The 13251-nt window shown below is 58.8% G+C and overlaps 1 protein-coding gene across 1 annotated transcript; it reads left to right on the top strand.

Annotated features, from left to right (window-relative positions):
• Window positions 1–314: 314 nt before the first annotated feature.
• ROBO4 (roundabout guidance receptor 4) lies at window positions 315–13045 on the top strand. Its single transcript, XM_028528224.2, has 18 exons — window positions 315–451; window positions 781–1110; window positions 1386–1543; window positions 1737–1857; window positions 2150–2277; window positions 2377–2605; window positions 2854–2966; window positions 3362–3530; window positions 3682–3870; window positions 3981–4023; window positions 5917–6053; window positions 6175–6438; window positions 9705–9812; window positions 9992–10127; window positions 10272–10508; window positions 10629–10984; window positions 12020–12226; window positions 12345–13045. The coding sequence occupies exons 1-17, from the start codon at window positions 382–384 to the stop codon at window positions 12175–12177; spliced, it is 2946 nt and encodes a 981-aa protein (XP_028384025.1). The 5' UTR covers window positions 315–381; the 3' UTR covers window positions 12178–12226; window positions 12345–13045.
• Window positions 13046–13251: the final 206 nt, after the last annotated feature.

Genomic DNA, 13251 nt, shown 5'->3' with positions numbered 1-13251 from the left:
GAAGCAGCCGATTGACATTTTTCTCTCTCCCTTCCCCTCTCTTTAAAAATAAATAAATAAAATCAAAAAAGAAAAAAGAAAGAGAAAGAGAAGAAAGAAATCCCAGACTAGGTCACCAGGTAACCCGTAGGGCTGGGGTTGGAGTCAGGGGTTATGGCTAGAGGGCCAAGGTCAGAGAGTCTCTCTCCTCTGGGCTCCTCCCAGTTCTTCAAGGCACCGAGGGCCAGGCAGGAAGCATCGGTTTCCTCAAAGCTGCTTCCCTCCTGGGCAGTCTCAGCCGCAAACACCCACCACCGGCCGGCCTGCCCCTCCTTCCCCGGCTGTGAGCTCAGAGCAGCAGGACAAAGTGCTGGCGACCAGGACAGAGACTTGAGAGCCGCCATGGGCTCTGGAGGGGCGGGCCTCCTTGGAGCCCAGTGGCTGCTGCCTCTCCTGCTTCTGCTCGGCATAGGTGAGTGTGGCCGTCCCCTCTCCTAGCCCCGGTCCCTTGATCCGCGGCCTGGCCAGGGAAGAAGCGGCCCCCTTGCTCCTTCGCCTTCCTTTTGCTGTAGGGGCACCAGAGGGGAGGAGGAGGAGGAGGAGGAGGAGGAGGATGTGTGTGTGTGTGTGTGTGTGTGTGTGTGCAAGACAGAGAGACAGAGTTCAAAACTCCCGCTCCTCTTTCAGCTAGGTTGTTATTTGGGAATTGACCCTCGATGAGAGAGGGCAGATGAGGTATGCGGGGGCGGGTGGGGCTGGCGTTGGCAGTCAGACCAGGCCCCACCTCCCTTTCCCCTCCAGGAGGCATGGCCCAGGACTCCGCACCTCAGATCCTAGTCCACCCGCAGGACCAGCTGCTCCAGGACCCCGGCCCCACTAAGATGAGCTGCCAAGCCTCAGGCCAGCCGCTTCCCACCATCCGCTGGCTGCTGAACGGGCAGCCCCTGAGCGTGGAGCCCCCAGAAGTACACGACCTCCTTCCCAATGGAACTCTGCTGCTGTGGCAGTCCCCCACCCGGGGACGTGCCCAAGACAGCCAGGCCCTCTCCACAGTCCTGGGCATCTACACATGCGAGGCCAGCAACCGGCTGGGCACAGCCGTGAGCCGTGGTGCCCGGCTGTCTGTGCCTGGTAAGGCCTGGGAGGAGAGGCCAGTGCAGGGCGCGGCTGAGGTGAAATGCCGGCAGTGAGGGAGGTTTGAGGGGCTATCTGTGAGGGGCAGCTAGGCTGGGAAACAGAGGGGAGAGCTGGGATGGGGCGAACCCTGGTGGAACCCCTGGGAGGCGGGGCTCTGAGAGCGCACACAAGTCCGATCGGGGCAGGTGTGGCAGGAGACACCAAGGGGGGATCTCTGGGGAGGGGAGGACTGGACACTGCTCCCTGCAGAGCCTCCGTCCTCCCCACAGTCCTTCAGGAGGATTTCCAGACCCAGCCTCAGGACACAGTGGCCACGGTGGGTGAGCAGGTGATCCTGAAGTGCCGGCCGCCCCGGGGCCACCCCGAGCCCACGGTCTCATGGTGGAAGGATGGAAAACCACTGGCCCTCCAGTCAGGGCGGCACGCGGTCAGTGTGGCTCCCTTCCCCACACCTCCTCCTGTCCTGGGCACTCCCGGGCACACCCCCAGGGACTGACGCCCCTTCCGGCCTCAAGGCCCCTGCAGCATCTGGGAAAGGAAGGCAGTGAGGCCTTAAGCTTCCCTCCCCAGACAGAGCCCCTCCCCACGTGGGGGACTCACAACACACCTGGCCCTGACAGGTGTCCAGGGGTTCCCTGATGATGCTTAGAGCAGAGAAGAGTGATGAAGGGACCTATATGTGCATGGCCACCAACGACGCAGGACGGCGGGAGAGCCGGGCAGCCAGGGTGACAGTCCGGGGTAAGGGAGGATGGCTAACGTCAGGGCTGGTGGGGCGAGGGTGGGAGGGGCAGTTCAGCTAGTTCGGTGTGGTCCGGTTGGGGCTGAGGCCAGGGTATGTGGGGCTCACGCTGGGGTCAGCATCCGAGTGGTGGGGACCCCACTGCATAGGAGGTTTCCCCAGCCTAAAGTGGACATAGCCGTGCTCTTGTCCCGGGAGACGGGAGTTTGGGTTCCTTGGTGGCCAAGGGGTGCTCTGCTCCTCATGCCTTCACTTGGGCCTGTAGACCCACCCAGCCTCATTCTCCCGCAGAGCCTCAGGGCTACCGGGAGCCCCTGGAGCTTCTGGCTGTGCGCATTCACCTAGAAAACGTGACCCTGCTGAACCCGGACCCCTCAAAGGGCACCAAGGCTGGGCCTGCTGTGTGGCTCAGCTGGAAGGTGAGGCCCAGGACCTAGGGGCGGGAGCCAGGCCGGGGCTCAAGAAAGGACTGGCCATGAGTTCCTGAGCCCCGCGCCTTTCTCCGGACGCTTTCCCAGGTGAGCGGCCCCGCTGCACCCGCTCAGTCCTACACAGCGCTGTTCAGGGCCCAGACCGTGCCCGGAAGCCAGGCAGCCCCCTGGGCAGAGGCCCTACTGGCAGGCTGGCAGAGCGCGGAGCTGGGGGGCCTCCGCTGGGGCCAAGACTACGAGTTCAAGGTGAGGCCATCCTCTGGCCGGGCTCGAGGCCCCGACAGCAACGTGCTGCTCCTGAGGCTGCCTGAACAAGGTCAGGGACAGCTGCCCTGGGACCCTGTAATAGACCCTCTGGCCCCTTCTTGTCTAAGGCCCCTGGAAGACTGTCCCTCTCCAGGCTGGGGGGATGGTGGGTCCTGCTCCTGGACTCCCTTCTGCTCTGGTCAGGCGAGCAGAGGTCTCATTGTCATCAGTGTGACCTCTGGCCCTGTGTCCCCACCCCAGCCCTTTCCCCGAGTCCTCTCCCTCAGCATTCCTAAAGGCCTCTCTCCCTCTCCCCAGTGCCCAGTTCCCCTCCTCAGGAGGTGACCCTCAAACCTGGCAATGGTAGCATCCTTGTGAACTGGGTGCCACCACCAGCTGAAAGCCACAATGGCGTCATCCGTGGCTACCAGGTACGCCCACAGGCTGACACACCCCTTCCTAGCGGTAGCGGCACCTCCCTCTCCCCTGGCATCCTGCATGCCCTTGCACGGGGCACTGAGAAAGGCACCTGTGCCGAGAAGCAAGGGACACTTCCTGCTGCTAAGTGTGTCTGCCAGACGCTGCCAATCGGTTACTGACCTGACTGCATTGCATCTCAGTCTGCCTCGGCTTGTATCCCCAACTTTCAGACATGGACAGTGAGGTTAAAGTCAGAAATGTAGGGCACAGAACAGGAATAGAAGTGTGGGTGTGGTGGATGGGGGAACGTCCCCTGGTAAACAGCAAGCAGGTGGCCACCAGCCCAGAGTCCGATCTGCGGAGGCAGGGCTCAGGGGCGCTGCTCACCCCCGATTCTTCTCCTCAGGTGTGGAGCCTGGGCAACACCTCATTGCCCCCAACCAACTGGACACTGGCAGGCGAGCAGACCCAGCTGGAGATTGCCACCCAGTCGCCAGGTTCCTACTGCGTGCAGGTGGCTGCAGTCACTGGGGCTGGGGCTGGGGAGCCCAGCAGCCCTGTCTGCCTCATTTTAGGTGAGGGCAGCATCCACGGGTCCCCCCTGCATCCCTCAGCCTCAATCCCCACCTTCCTTTCTTCCCACCTCCCACTTCCAGCCCCTCTCCCTTCTCTGCCCGACCCCCAGCGCCTCCCCTGCCCCTACCCCTGAGCTCCCATCCCATACAGAGCAGGCCATGGAGCAAGCCGCCCAAGAACCCAGTGACGCCTGGAGTCCGTGGAGCCTGGAGCACCTAAGAGCCACCTTGAGGCGTCCAGAGGTCATTGCCACCGGGGGTGTTGTGCTCTGGCTGCTGCTGCTGGGCATCACTGTGTGTGTCCACCGCCGGCGCCGAGCTGGGGTGCACCTGGGCCCAGGTGAGACCATGAAGTGGACTCCCTGGGTCCCGTCAGAGCACTGTGGGGGGTGAGTTCTCCAGCCTGATGCGGAGGACTCTGGACTTAGCCTTCTTCCTGCCCTCCCTCAGGTCTGTACAGATACACCAGTGAGGACGCCATCCTAAAACACAGGTGAGAGGTGACAGGGGTGTGGCCGAGGTGAGGGAGGGCAGGGGACAAGGGGTAGTGGAGCTAGGACAGAGAACTGGACGGAATCCAAGCAGTGTGGGGTCCTCGCCCCTGGATCTCTCCTCAACTCTAAGTGAGACTTGTTTTCTCTTTCAACGATGTTGGTGTCACACCACTGCACAGGAGAGTAAACTGAGAGTCATGGACTTCAGTGACTTTGCCCAAGGCCATGCAGCTGGCCTTCTGAACTCTAATCCAGTGCTCGTGTCGCCAGCTTCTGTCTCACTAATGCACTGACCACTTTCCCTGCTGGCTCGTCTCCTGGGTGGAGAGTCCCCAGCATGGGAGGACCAGCCTAATTTCTGACTTTCTCTGTCCTCCCAGTGTTCACCGAGCAGTGCCTTTGCTCTCGGTAACCCACTCAACCCGGAGAGCCGTCTTTCCTTCATGATAGCCCACCCACCTGCCCTTTCCAGTAGAGGGCACTCTGCCCCTACAGTGTAGATTCCTGCTCCTTGTTCTCGGTAACTGGGAGTTGCAGGTGCTTCTGCTCCAAGTGTGACTGGCTGCCAGAGCGAGCCTGCGGGCATGAGACAAAATACTGAGGAAGAAAGCATCCTTTCTAATCCTGCTGGCTGAGCTTTGCACTAAATAACCATTTCATCTGCCCACATCCTCCTGCTCTTGTTCTCATTAGATTTCCTCTGGGAGGTTTCACGTCCCAGGTCTGCACCTTTCAACAGATGTTCCTTGAGCAACTACTATGTGCCAGGGCATTTTGCTGTCAGTTCCTCAGCTCAGAGCAAGGTCCCAAGCTAGTGCCGCGTTCCTGCATTGTTCTGTGCTCACTGGCCTTTCTCGTTAGTGACCCCTGGACTCTGTCTGCTCTGCCCTGAACTTTCTCTGCCCTTCCGCCCTGGGACTTTATCCCTGTCCTTGAGGAAGAGTCATTCATTCCTTGTGAACAGTCTCCATCTGCCAGGAACTCAGTCCAGACAGAGACGTGCATGCTGGGGGACAGATGCAACCGCAGCTGGAAGTGCATAGCACATACAAGACACATGGAGGAGACGAGGGCGGGGAAATATGGGAGGAAGCTGTCACACGTACCCAGACAGTAAGAAGGAGAAGGCCAAAGAGGGCAGCCAGAAACAGCCTCTGCATTCCCAAGGAAAGAAAAGCCATTTGGTCTGGCTGGGCCGTAGTGTATGAGACAGGTCAGAGCAAAGGATAAGGCTGGGGAGCTGGAAGGCAGACCAGCGAGGATGCTGGAGCCATGCTAGGGAGCCGGGCTCTCTCTGGGTAAATGGGGAGCCACTGAAGGTTTCGGGCAGAGAAGTACTTCGCTCCGATCCCCGTTGTTGAAAGACCACTCAGGCAACCAGCATGCCCTGCACCCGTCCAAAGGGAAAACACTAGAGGTAGAGGCGAACCTTCACGTAGTGAGCTCCTGCTCGGCCAGCGACAGATCTCACATTGCATTCCAGCTCGCAGCATCAGCCGTACATGGAAGGCCTGTTGTTGCTTCTACAGATGCAGAAACTGGGGCTTAGAGGGGCCGACAGGCTTAGTCCCAGGGCTGCGCCGCTGGGCTGCGGCGGTCGGGCATTTTCAAACTGGGTTTGTCTGGCTCCCCATACATGTTCTGTTCATCCTGGCACACAGCTGTTCTTCTTTAATACCTCCTAGCTCTGGGCAGCCTGGGCATCCTCTGATTCCAGGACAGCGAAGGACACTGAGTTAGGGGCATTGGGTCAGAGGTTTTAAGGAGTCAGGAGGGTGGAAAAGTAGGCAGAATAAAGCCTCTACCACCATCCCCTCACCTCTCCAGCTACCCCCTGGTTCTCACTTCGCCCCATTTCTCATGCCCCCCCCCCCACCGCCCCACCACCACAGGATGGACCACAGTGACTCCCCCTGGCTGGCGGACACCTGGCGGTCCACCTCTGGCTCCCGGGACCTGAGCAGCAGCAGCAGCCTTAGCAGCAGGCTGGGAGTGGACCCACGGGACCCGCTAGACCGTCGCCGCTCCCGTGAGCCTGCCCATTGGGGGTGGGGCCGGCGGTGGAGCAGGCACCCCACGGCTGGGGGAGGGGCGGGGGAGGGGCAGGATGAGTTCACCGTAATATTAGCCTCCTGTCGTTTGTATGGCAGTGATCTCCTGGGATCCCCGCAGCCCTGGTGTGCCCCTGCTTCCCGACACCAGAACTTTCTACGGCTCGCTCATCGCCGAGGTGCCTGCCAGCCCTCCAGCCCGGCCAAGCCCCCAGACCTCAGCTCTCAGGCATCACCCAGCCCAGCTGGCCCGGCTCTCCAGCCCCTGGGCCAGTTCAGACAGCCTCAGTGGCCGCAGGGGGCTCTCTTCCCCACGCCTTTCTGGGACCCCCACAGAGGCATGGAAGGCCAAAAAGAAGCAGGGTAAGGATGGGGAGGACAGACCCAGCCTGGCGCGGGTGGGAGGAGGGGCCAGGAGTGGGGGTGGGGTGGGGGTGTGGCCTGGGGCCTTGAAGACAGGCATAGTTAGCACCCCAACCTCAGCATGGACTCCCCCATCCTAGGGGGCGCCCACCACCAAAGCGCCCCGCCAGGAGTCACTGGCTTCAGCTTTTCCTTACGCTGCACTCACGTTTCGGTTTGGCCACACCAGTAAGGGGCCCTGCTTCTGCGGTCAACGCAACTCAACAAATGTTTAATAAGCGCCACTATATGCCAGCCGCGGGGACCCAAGCGACCCCAGATACAGTCCTTGCCCTCTAAGGGCACAAAGCCTAAGGAAAGTGCCTGACCAGCACACTAGTCTTTCTAGAACCTGGCGGAATGTGAACAGTGCTGGCACGAAGACCCCACTCCCGTGAACAACTGCTCCTGCAGGAGCCGCCCCGCCCGAGTCCCGGCCCGCTTCCCCGCGAAGGCCCCTTTCTGCCAAACGCCTCCGGCTCTCGGCAGCCTGCTCTGACTCTCCGGAGGGAAATAATTCCAGGCTCTGTTTCTTTAGCAACCACTACCTTAGGGGCTTTGCTTGTCTTTATGTCATTTAATCCTCACAACGTGTTGACTTGGTATGAGTTCTCAGATTTTACGGATAGGGAAAGAGGAGCAGAGGTGGGTAACTGGTTCAAAATTTCACATCAACAAGCTGCAGAACTCGACCCTGAACTCAGAGACGTCTGCCCCTCCAGGCCCCTCTGACCTCCCTGGGAGCATCCTCAGGAGACCCTGCCCTCTTGCTGCCCCTTCTCCCACCTCTGAACCTTGGCCCGCTCCCATCCGCTCTCTTCATGGTCCCTCTGTACCAGTTAGGGAGATTTACAGATGTTCAACAGCCAGTTTTCCTTTTTTAAGATTTTATTTATTTATTTTTAGAGAGGGAAGGGAGGGAGAAAGAGAGAGAGAGAGAAACATCAATGTGCGGTTGCTGGGGGCCGTGGCCTGCAACCCAGGCATGTGCCCTGACTGGGAATTGAACCTGCGATGCTTTGGTTTGCAGCCCATGTTCAATCCACTGAGCTACGCCAGCCAGGGCTACAAAACAGCCAGTTTTCTTAAAGCTCATCATCGAACTTTTATTAAGACAAATACGGATCCAGAGTAATTAAGGGCTTACCCCATAGCCAAAATTTTATGACACTAAATATTAGCGAAGCTGGCATTTTTTCCCCAGCTTTGCCTCAAAGCCATTGCATTAGAAACTCTCAGTGGCAATACAATACCAACCAAAAAGAGGTTGCATGAATCTCATTTAGAAACCAGCTCCCCGATGGAGAACGGCATGGCCATGAATGTAGCGTAAACCCCTCTTAGAACATTAATCCTCATTGTTTGAATGAATGCTCATTAATTCAAACAAACATTATTGCAATTCAGATATAGCCAATGAGATCTGGTCTAACCTTGAGGATACTTTTATTGTGTAGTTTATTCAAAGAACATTGAAACTAAAATCCAAGTGATTCCAAGCAAGGTGGGAGGAGGCGTTTCGTTACCGGGATCTTTCAGAGGTGAGAGGGGCCAGAGCGAACATGGCCTTTTGCCGGATTGGCCTCTCCCCTTCCCTTTCCGTACTACCGCCCACCCAACAAGGGTCCCCATTTCTGAGCTTTGTTAAGAAGCCGGGCCCCAGAGAAGAGGAAGCTGATGATAGCGGAGCTGGTGCACCTGAAGTTGGCCTCCCCAGGTCGCAGGACAACTCCAGGGAATGTATACAAACCAAACCAGCCAAAGAACAAAAGCCAGCTTGGGCAGAGGAAGTCCAGTCATTGTGCGGGTTTTTGGCCCCAGTGGCGGAGATCTGGCCACTGTGCAGCTGGGTTCCCAGGGCCCAGGTGGGCTCCCAGTCTCGCCCCTGCTCCGAACTGCCCACAGAGGCCCCCAGCTCTGTGAGGTCAGGCTAGACACCTCTTTCCTGGTCTTCGGTCTGGGCTTCTGATTATGGGACTAATCTGAAGGCTGTTTCTTTCTTCCTTTGCCCTCCTTTGCTGTCCTTTGCTTGGTGTCCTGGTTCCTGGTCTTGGGGAAATCTATTGTTTTCTGTTTCTGTGACCCAGTTCCTTTCTGGTTTAAACTTAGATGCACTTGGGTGTTGGCTTGACCAGGAAGCATTGCACACACCGGGCCCGCTCTTTCCGCTCCCTCAGCTTCTCTACTGTCAGAGTTCTCTCAGCCTTGTCTCTGAGGGTGAAAGCTGCCAGCTCCTATGTGATTCACCTGTGTGAGTCACGTGCGTCCATGCTTACACCTGAGTCTCTAATGCATCCACCAGCCACTCATCTATTCAACAAATACTGACTATCTATGGGCAGGGCATTGTCACTCCGGGTGAGACCAACACACCCTCCTCCTCTGAAGCCCCTCTGCCCGCCCCACCTGGCCTGGCCTGGGCTGACTCGTCTTTGTCTTACCTGCATGCAGCACGATTTCAGTCCAACCACCTCCCCGGGTGAGAGACTCACAGGTTTCTCAGGGCAGGGCTGGCCAGAACGACTTGAGGTGGTCACAGTGTCAAAGACAGAAATTAACAGCCTCTCTCCAAGAAAAGAAGGAGTGCGTGTCTTCACAGGGCCAAAGCTGCTGAGAAGGGCAGCCACGGGAGGGTAGAGACCAGGAAGGCTGGAACGTGAGCAGTGAAGGCAAAGCCACTAGGTGCCAGGAACTTCCCTGGCACCTAATGTCGGGGATCTATTTTTTTTTTAAAGATAAAAATAGGGGTTTTTTTTTCAATTTGTAACTATTGATTTTAGAGAGAGGGAGGAAGGGAGAGAGAGAAAGAGAAATATTGATTTTGTTGTTCTACTTAGTGATGCATTCATTCGTTGATTCTTGCCTGGGGCTCCGATCTATTTTTATTTAATGGGAAAAGCCATCATTTGAAGTGGGTGTTTACAAATGACACTGAGGCTCAGAAAGGCTCGTGGAGTTACCGAAGGTCACACAGCTGGTGTGTGGCCCGGTGGGACCATGAGGGCCCATGTTTTGACTCTAAGCCAAGAGTTCTTTTCACTGTGTCGCAGCCACCAGGCTGGAGTGGGGCACGGGGTAGGGAGAAGGTGGAAGAGGTTCTTCCCTCTTTTCCCTGAGTTCAGGGGCCCTACAGTCTGATTGAATGACAGGGCTGAAGGCCGAGCCTGTGGTCGGGGTCTGAGAGGCCCACCCTGGCTCGCCCCTCACGGCGGCCTCTCCCTCTGCAGAGCTGCACCAGGCCAACAGCTCCCCGCTGCTCCGGACTGGCCGCCCTGCGGAGCTCTGCACCTGGGAGGTGGGGGGCAAAGGCTCCAAGAACCCGTCCCACAGCCCAGGTGAGAGGAAGAGAGGCGGTGAGGTGGCGTGCCAGGGCCCACCAGCCCTTATAGCTGGCTTCACCTGTCCTTGAGGAGGCTGGGTGGATGGGGTGTAGGGACAGGAAGCTGAGGGGAGAGGCAGGCAGGGGCTGGCTGGGGTCTGGAGCTGATGGGGGTTCTGCCATTCTCGTGGCCAGGAGCTGCGCCCCGAGCTCTGGTTGCCTGGCGGGCTCTGGGACCACAGATCCTCGGCTCCTCCAACGAGCTGACTCGCCCTCTCCCGCCAGCACCCCTCTCTTCTCATGGATCCCCCACACAGAGTCAACAGACCCAGTAAGAGGACATGGGGTCAAAAAGCAGGGTTGGGGGGTTGAGGGGTGGGGAGTATTAGCTGAGCTTGGATGGGTCTGGGGGAGGGGTGAACAGGGACTCAGAATGGCACCAACCGCCCTGCCATCTCTGTCTTACCCCAATCAGGCACTCAGTGGAGCCCCAAGCTCCCCCCTCCTTCCCACCGCCAGCAGCCCCCGTCCCCTCCAATATCGCCCGCCACTCCGGCCACCAGGCCTCTCCCCTCTCTGGCCCCAGCCCAACCTCCAGTCGCCTGTCAAGCTCTTCACTGTCGTCCCTGGGGGAGGAGGATCAGGACAGTGTGCTGACTCCTGAGGAGGTGGCCCTGTGCCTGGAGCTCAGTGAGGGTGAGGAGACGCCCAGGTGAGTGGCCTGAGTACAGACAGAAGAATTCAAGGATGCTCATCGTCCCCACCTTGTTCCACCCTTCCTCAGATGGATGTTTCCACCTCACCCACTGTCTCCCATTTTGCCTCTTCCTAGGAACGCTGTCTCTCCTATGCCAAGGGCTCCCTCGCCCCCCAGCACCTACGGGTACATCAGCGTTCCCACAGCATCAGAGCTGGGCATGGGCAGGGCTGGAGGAGGGGTAGGGTCCGAGGTGAGGGGTTTGCTGTGCCCGCCTCGGCCCTGCCTCACCCCGACCCCCAGTGAGGGCTCCTTGGCCAATGGCTGGGGCTCAGCGTCTGAGGACAATGCCCCCAGTGCCAGAGCCAGCCTGGTCAGCTCCTCCGACGGCTCCTTCCTCGCCGATGCCCACTTCGCCCGAGCCCTGGCGGTGGCTGTGGACAGCCTTGGCTTTGGTCTGGAGCCCAGGGAGGCAGATTGCGTCTTCACAGGTACATTAGGTCACCCCCACCCCTTGGAGCGGATGCAGCTCCTGTAAGACCCCCTCCTCTCCCACCGAGAGGCCAGGCTTCCTACTCACCATCTTCGCTGTTGTTGTCGTGGTCCCTGACACAGCTAGTTTCTGCTAACCATGACTGCATCTCAGGCTCTATCATGAGCACTCTACGTACATCCAGTAACAACACCTTTATGGGGCATAGTCTTTATTCTTTTCAAGATGAGGCCATTGTAAGTCGAACAGGTTCATTAACTTGCCTGAGGTCACCCACAAGGCCCAAGGTCACCCATGAGGACAAGGACAGGCTGTGAAGTCCGAAGGCTGGAGGCATCCAGTTGTATCACCCATCCCCCCCCCCTCCCCCAGACACGCGTCTCCAGGGGAGGTGGCTCCCAGCCTCTCATCTACTCTGGCCCAGAGTTTCGGAGTCCTCCTCGCTGTGGGAAGTCCTGTCTCCTCTCTTACCTCTGCTGTGCTTCCAAGCGCTTCTTCTCACCTTCTTGACTCTTAGAACTCTCCCCAGAGTGACTGTGGTGGGGGGCCACCGGGCTGACCCTTCACACGTCTAGCAGAGGGGGACTGTCATCTCCATGTCAACAGAGGCAGCCAGGGCTTCCTGCACCCCCTGGCGTTCCCGTCCTCACCTGCTCTATCAGTACCCCATACCCATCCTATGAATCCTAACTCTACCCTCCGCCCCTAAGAAAAGCAGCCAGGCTCGTGGTGAACGAGAGAACAAGGAGTACCTAGGGCAGAAGTTCCCATCTGGGGGGAGAAGAGGATGCCGGGGGGTGGGGCAGTGAAGGGAGAGCACGGGCAAAAGGCCGGTGGAGACGTTCTCTCTAAATGAACTAACTGACTGTCCCGCCCTCCCTGGGGCTGGGGCCGCTGAGACTGATGGGCCAAGTTGCGTTTAGATCATGTTTAGGGTTGGGTATATGCCTTAAGTTGGCCTCAAGCTTTCTGCCTAAACTGGTTCCCAGGGGTGAGGACCAACCCTCCACAAATATTTCTACCCCCCCCACAGGTGCCTCACCACCCCCCTCACCCCGGGATGACCTCTTCCTGATGCCCACCCTCTCCCTGCCCCTGTGGGAGTGGAGGTCAGACTGGCTGGAGGACTTGGAGAGCAACCACATCCAGCAACTGGGGAGGGGGCTGCCTCCCTGGCCGCCTGATGCTTAGAAGTCTCCCCAGAGACGTCATCTCAGCTGTCCTGCACCCGAGGCTGGCAGTGAGTGTCCGTCGGCCTGGCTTGTGTGGTTCTGGGGAGGAGCCACAAGGGAGCCTGGGATGTGGCAGGAGAGACAGGTGCAGGGGGACAACCCCACTGTCCTTCGATTTTCCTGTAGACTCCTCCTGAGGCACGTCCGCGAGACCCCGAGACCCCCGAGACCCCCGAGAAGAGAGCCGGAACTCCCATTCCTGACAGCCACTGGCCCTAAGGGACGCTGGGCCCTGGACTGTGGCTCTCAGTCTGTGCGCCTCTGCAGGTGGGCACAGCCCGTCCGAGGGGCCTGCAGGAGAGCTCTCCCTCCTTGATCATGAAAACCAATGAAACGACACAAAATCAGAGCCCAGCTGACCTGGAGCCGTGGCAACAGAGACTTCTCGCCACCTGCCACCCTTGCTTTTCTCTCCTCTGTCCAATGACACAGCCAGCCTGCTGGGCTTCAGGAGTGGCCCACCTCCTGACCTCCCTCCCACCCACGAGGATCACGAGAAGTGGGGGGTTGGGGTCTTTCTGGGGGACAATGGCAGCTTGGGGAGGAAGGGGCCCCTCAAGCCTCCCCTCAGGCTCCCTGGACCATTGCCCCACACAGGCCCCCTGCTCCCCCCTGCTCCCCCCGAGCCGTGGAGAGGAAATACAGAGCAGGGTTCCCGAGGCCACGAGGCGGAACCCAGTACCAAGGCCAAGGTTCCAGATGGACTCAGGGAAGGAGCTGAAGGGAGGGGGGCGTGGAACATGGGGCAGAAACACCCTCCCCACACTGCTGTCACTGTGAGCTTAAGGAATCGATGCTACCAAACAGCAATGACTTGGATTCTATGAGCTCTTTCTCCCAGCATCGTTCTGGGGAGGGCCCCTGGAGATCCGGGAGTCACCCGTGCTAGAAAGGAAGCAAGCATTCGTTGGCAGTTGGGAGTGTCATTCATCTCTGTCGTGTGACTAAGGGGAGAATTATGTCACCCATCATATTTTAAGCAGATTCTAGAAAAGGGAGGGCTGGGGCATTGTCAGGTCCGCTCCTCTGAGCG

This window comes from Phyllostomus discolor, chromosome 13, assembly GCF_004126475.2.
Source record: "Phyllostomus discolor isolate MPI-MPIP mPhyDis1 chromosome 13, mPhyDis1.pri.v3, whole genome shotgun sequence".
Taxonomy (NCBI): Eukaryota; Metazoa; Chordata; class Mammalia; order Chiroptera; family Phyllostomidae; genus Phyllostomus; species Phyllostomus discolor.
The sequence above is the reverse complement of the archived record's forward strand: the minus strand, read 5'-3'. Positions and strand labels throughout refer to the sequence as shown.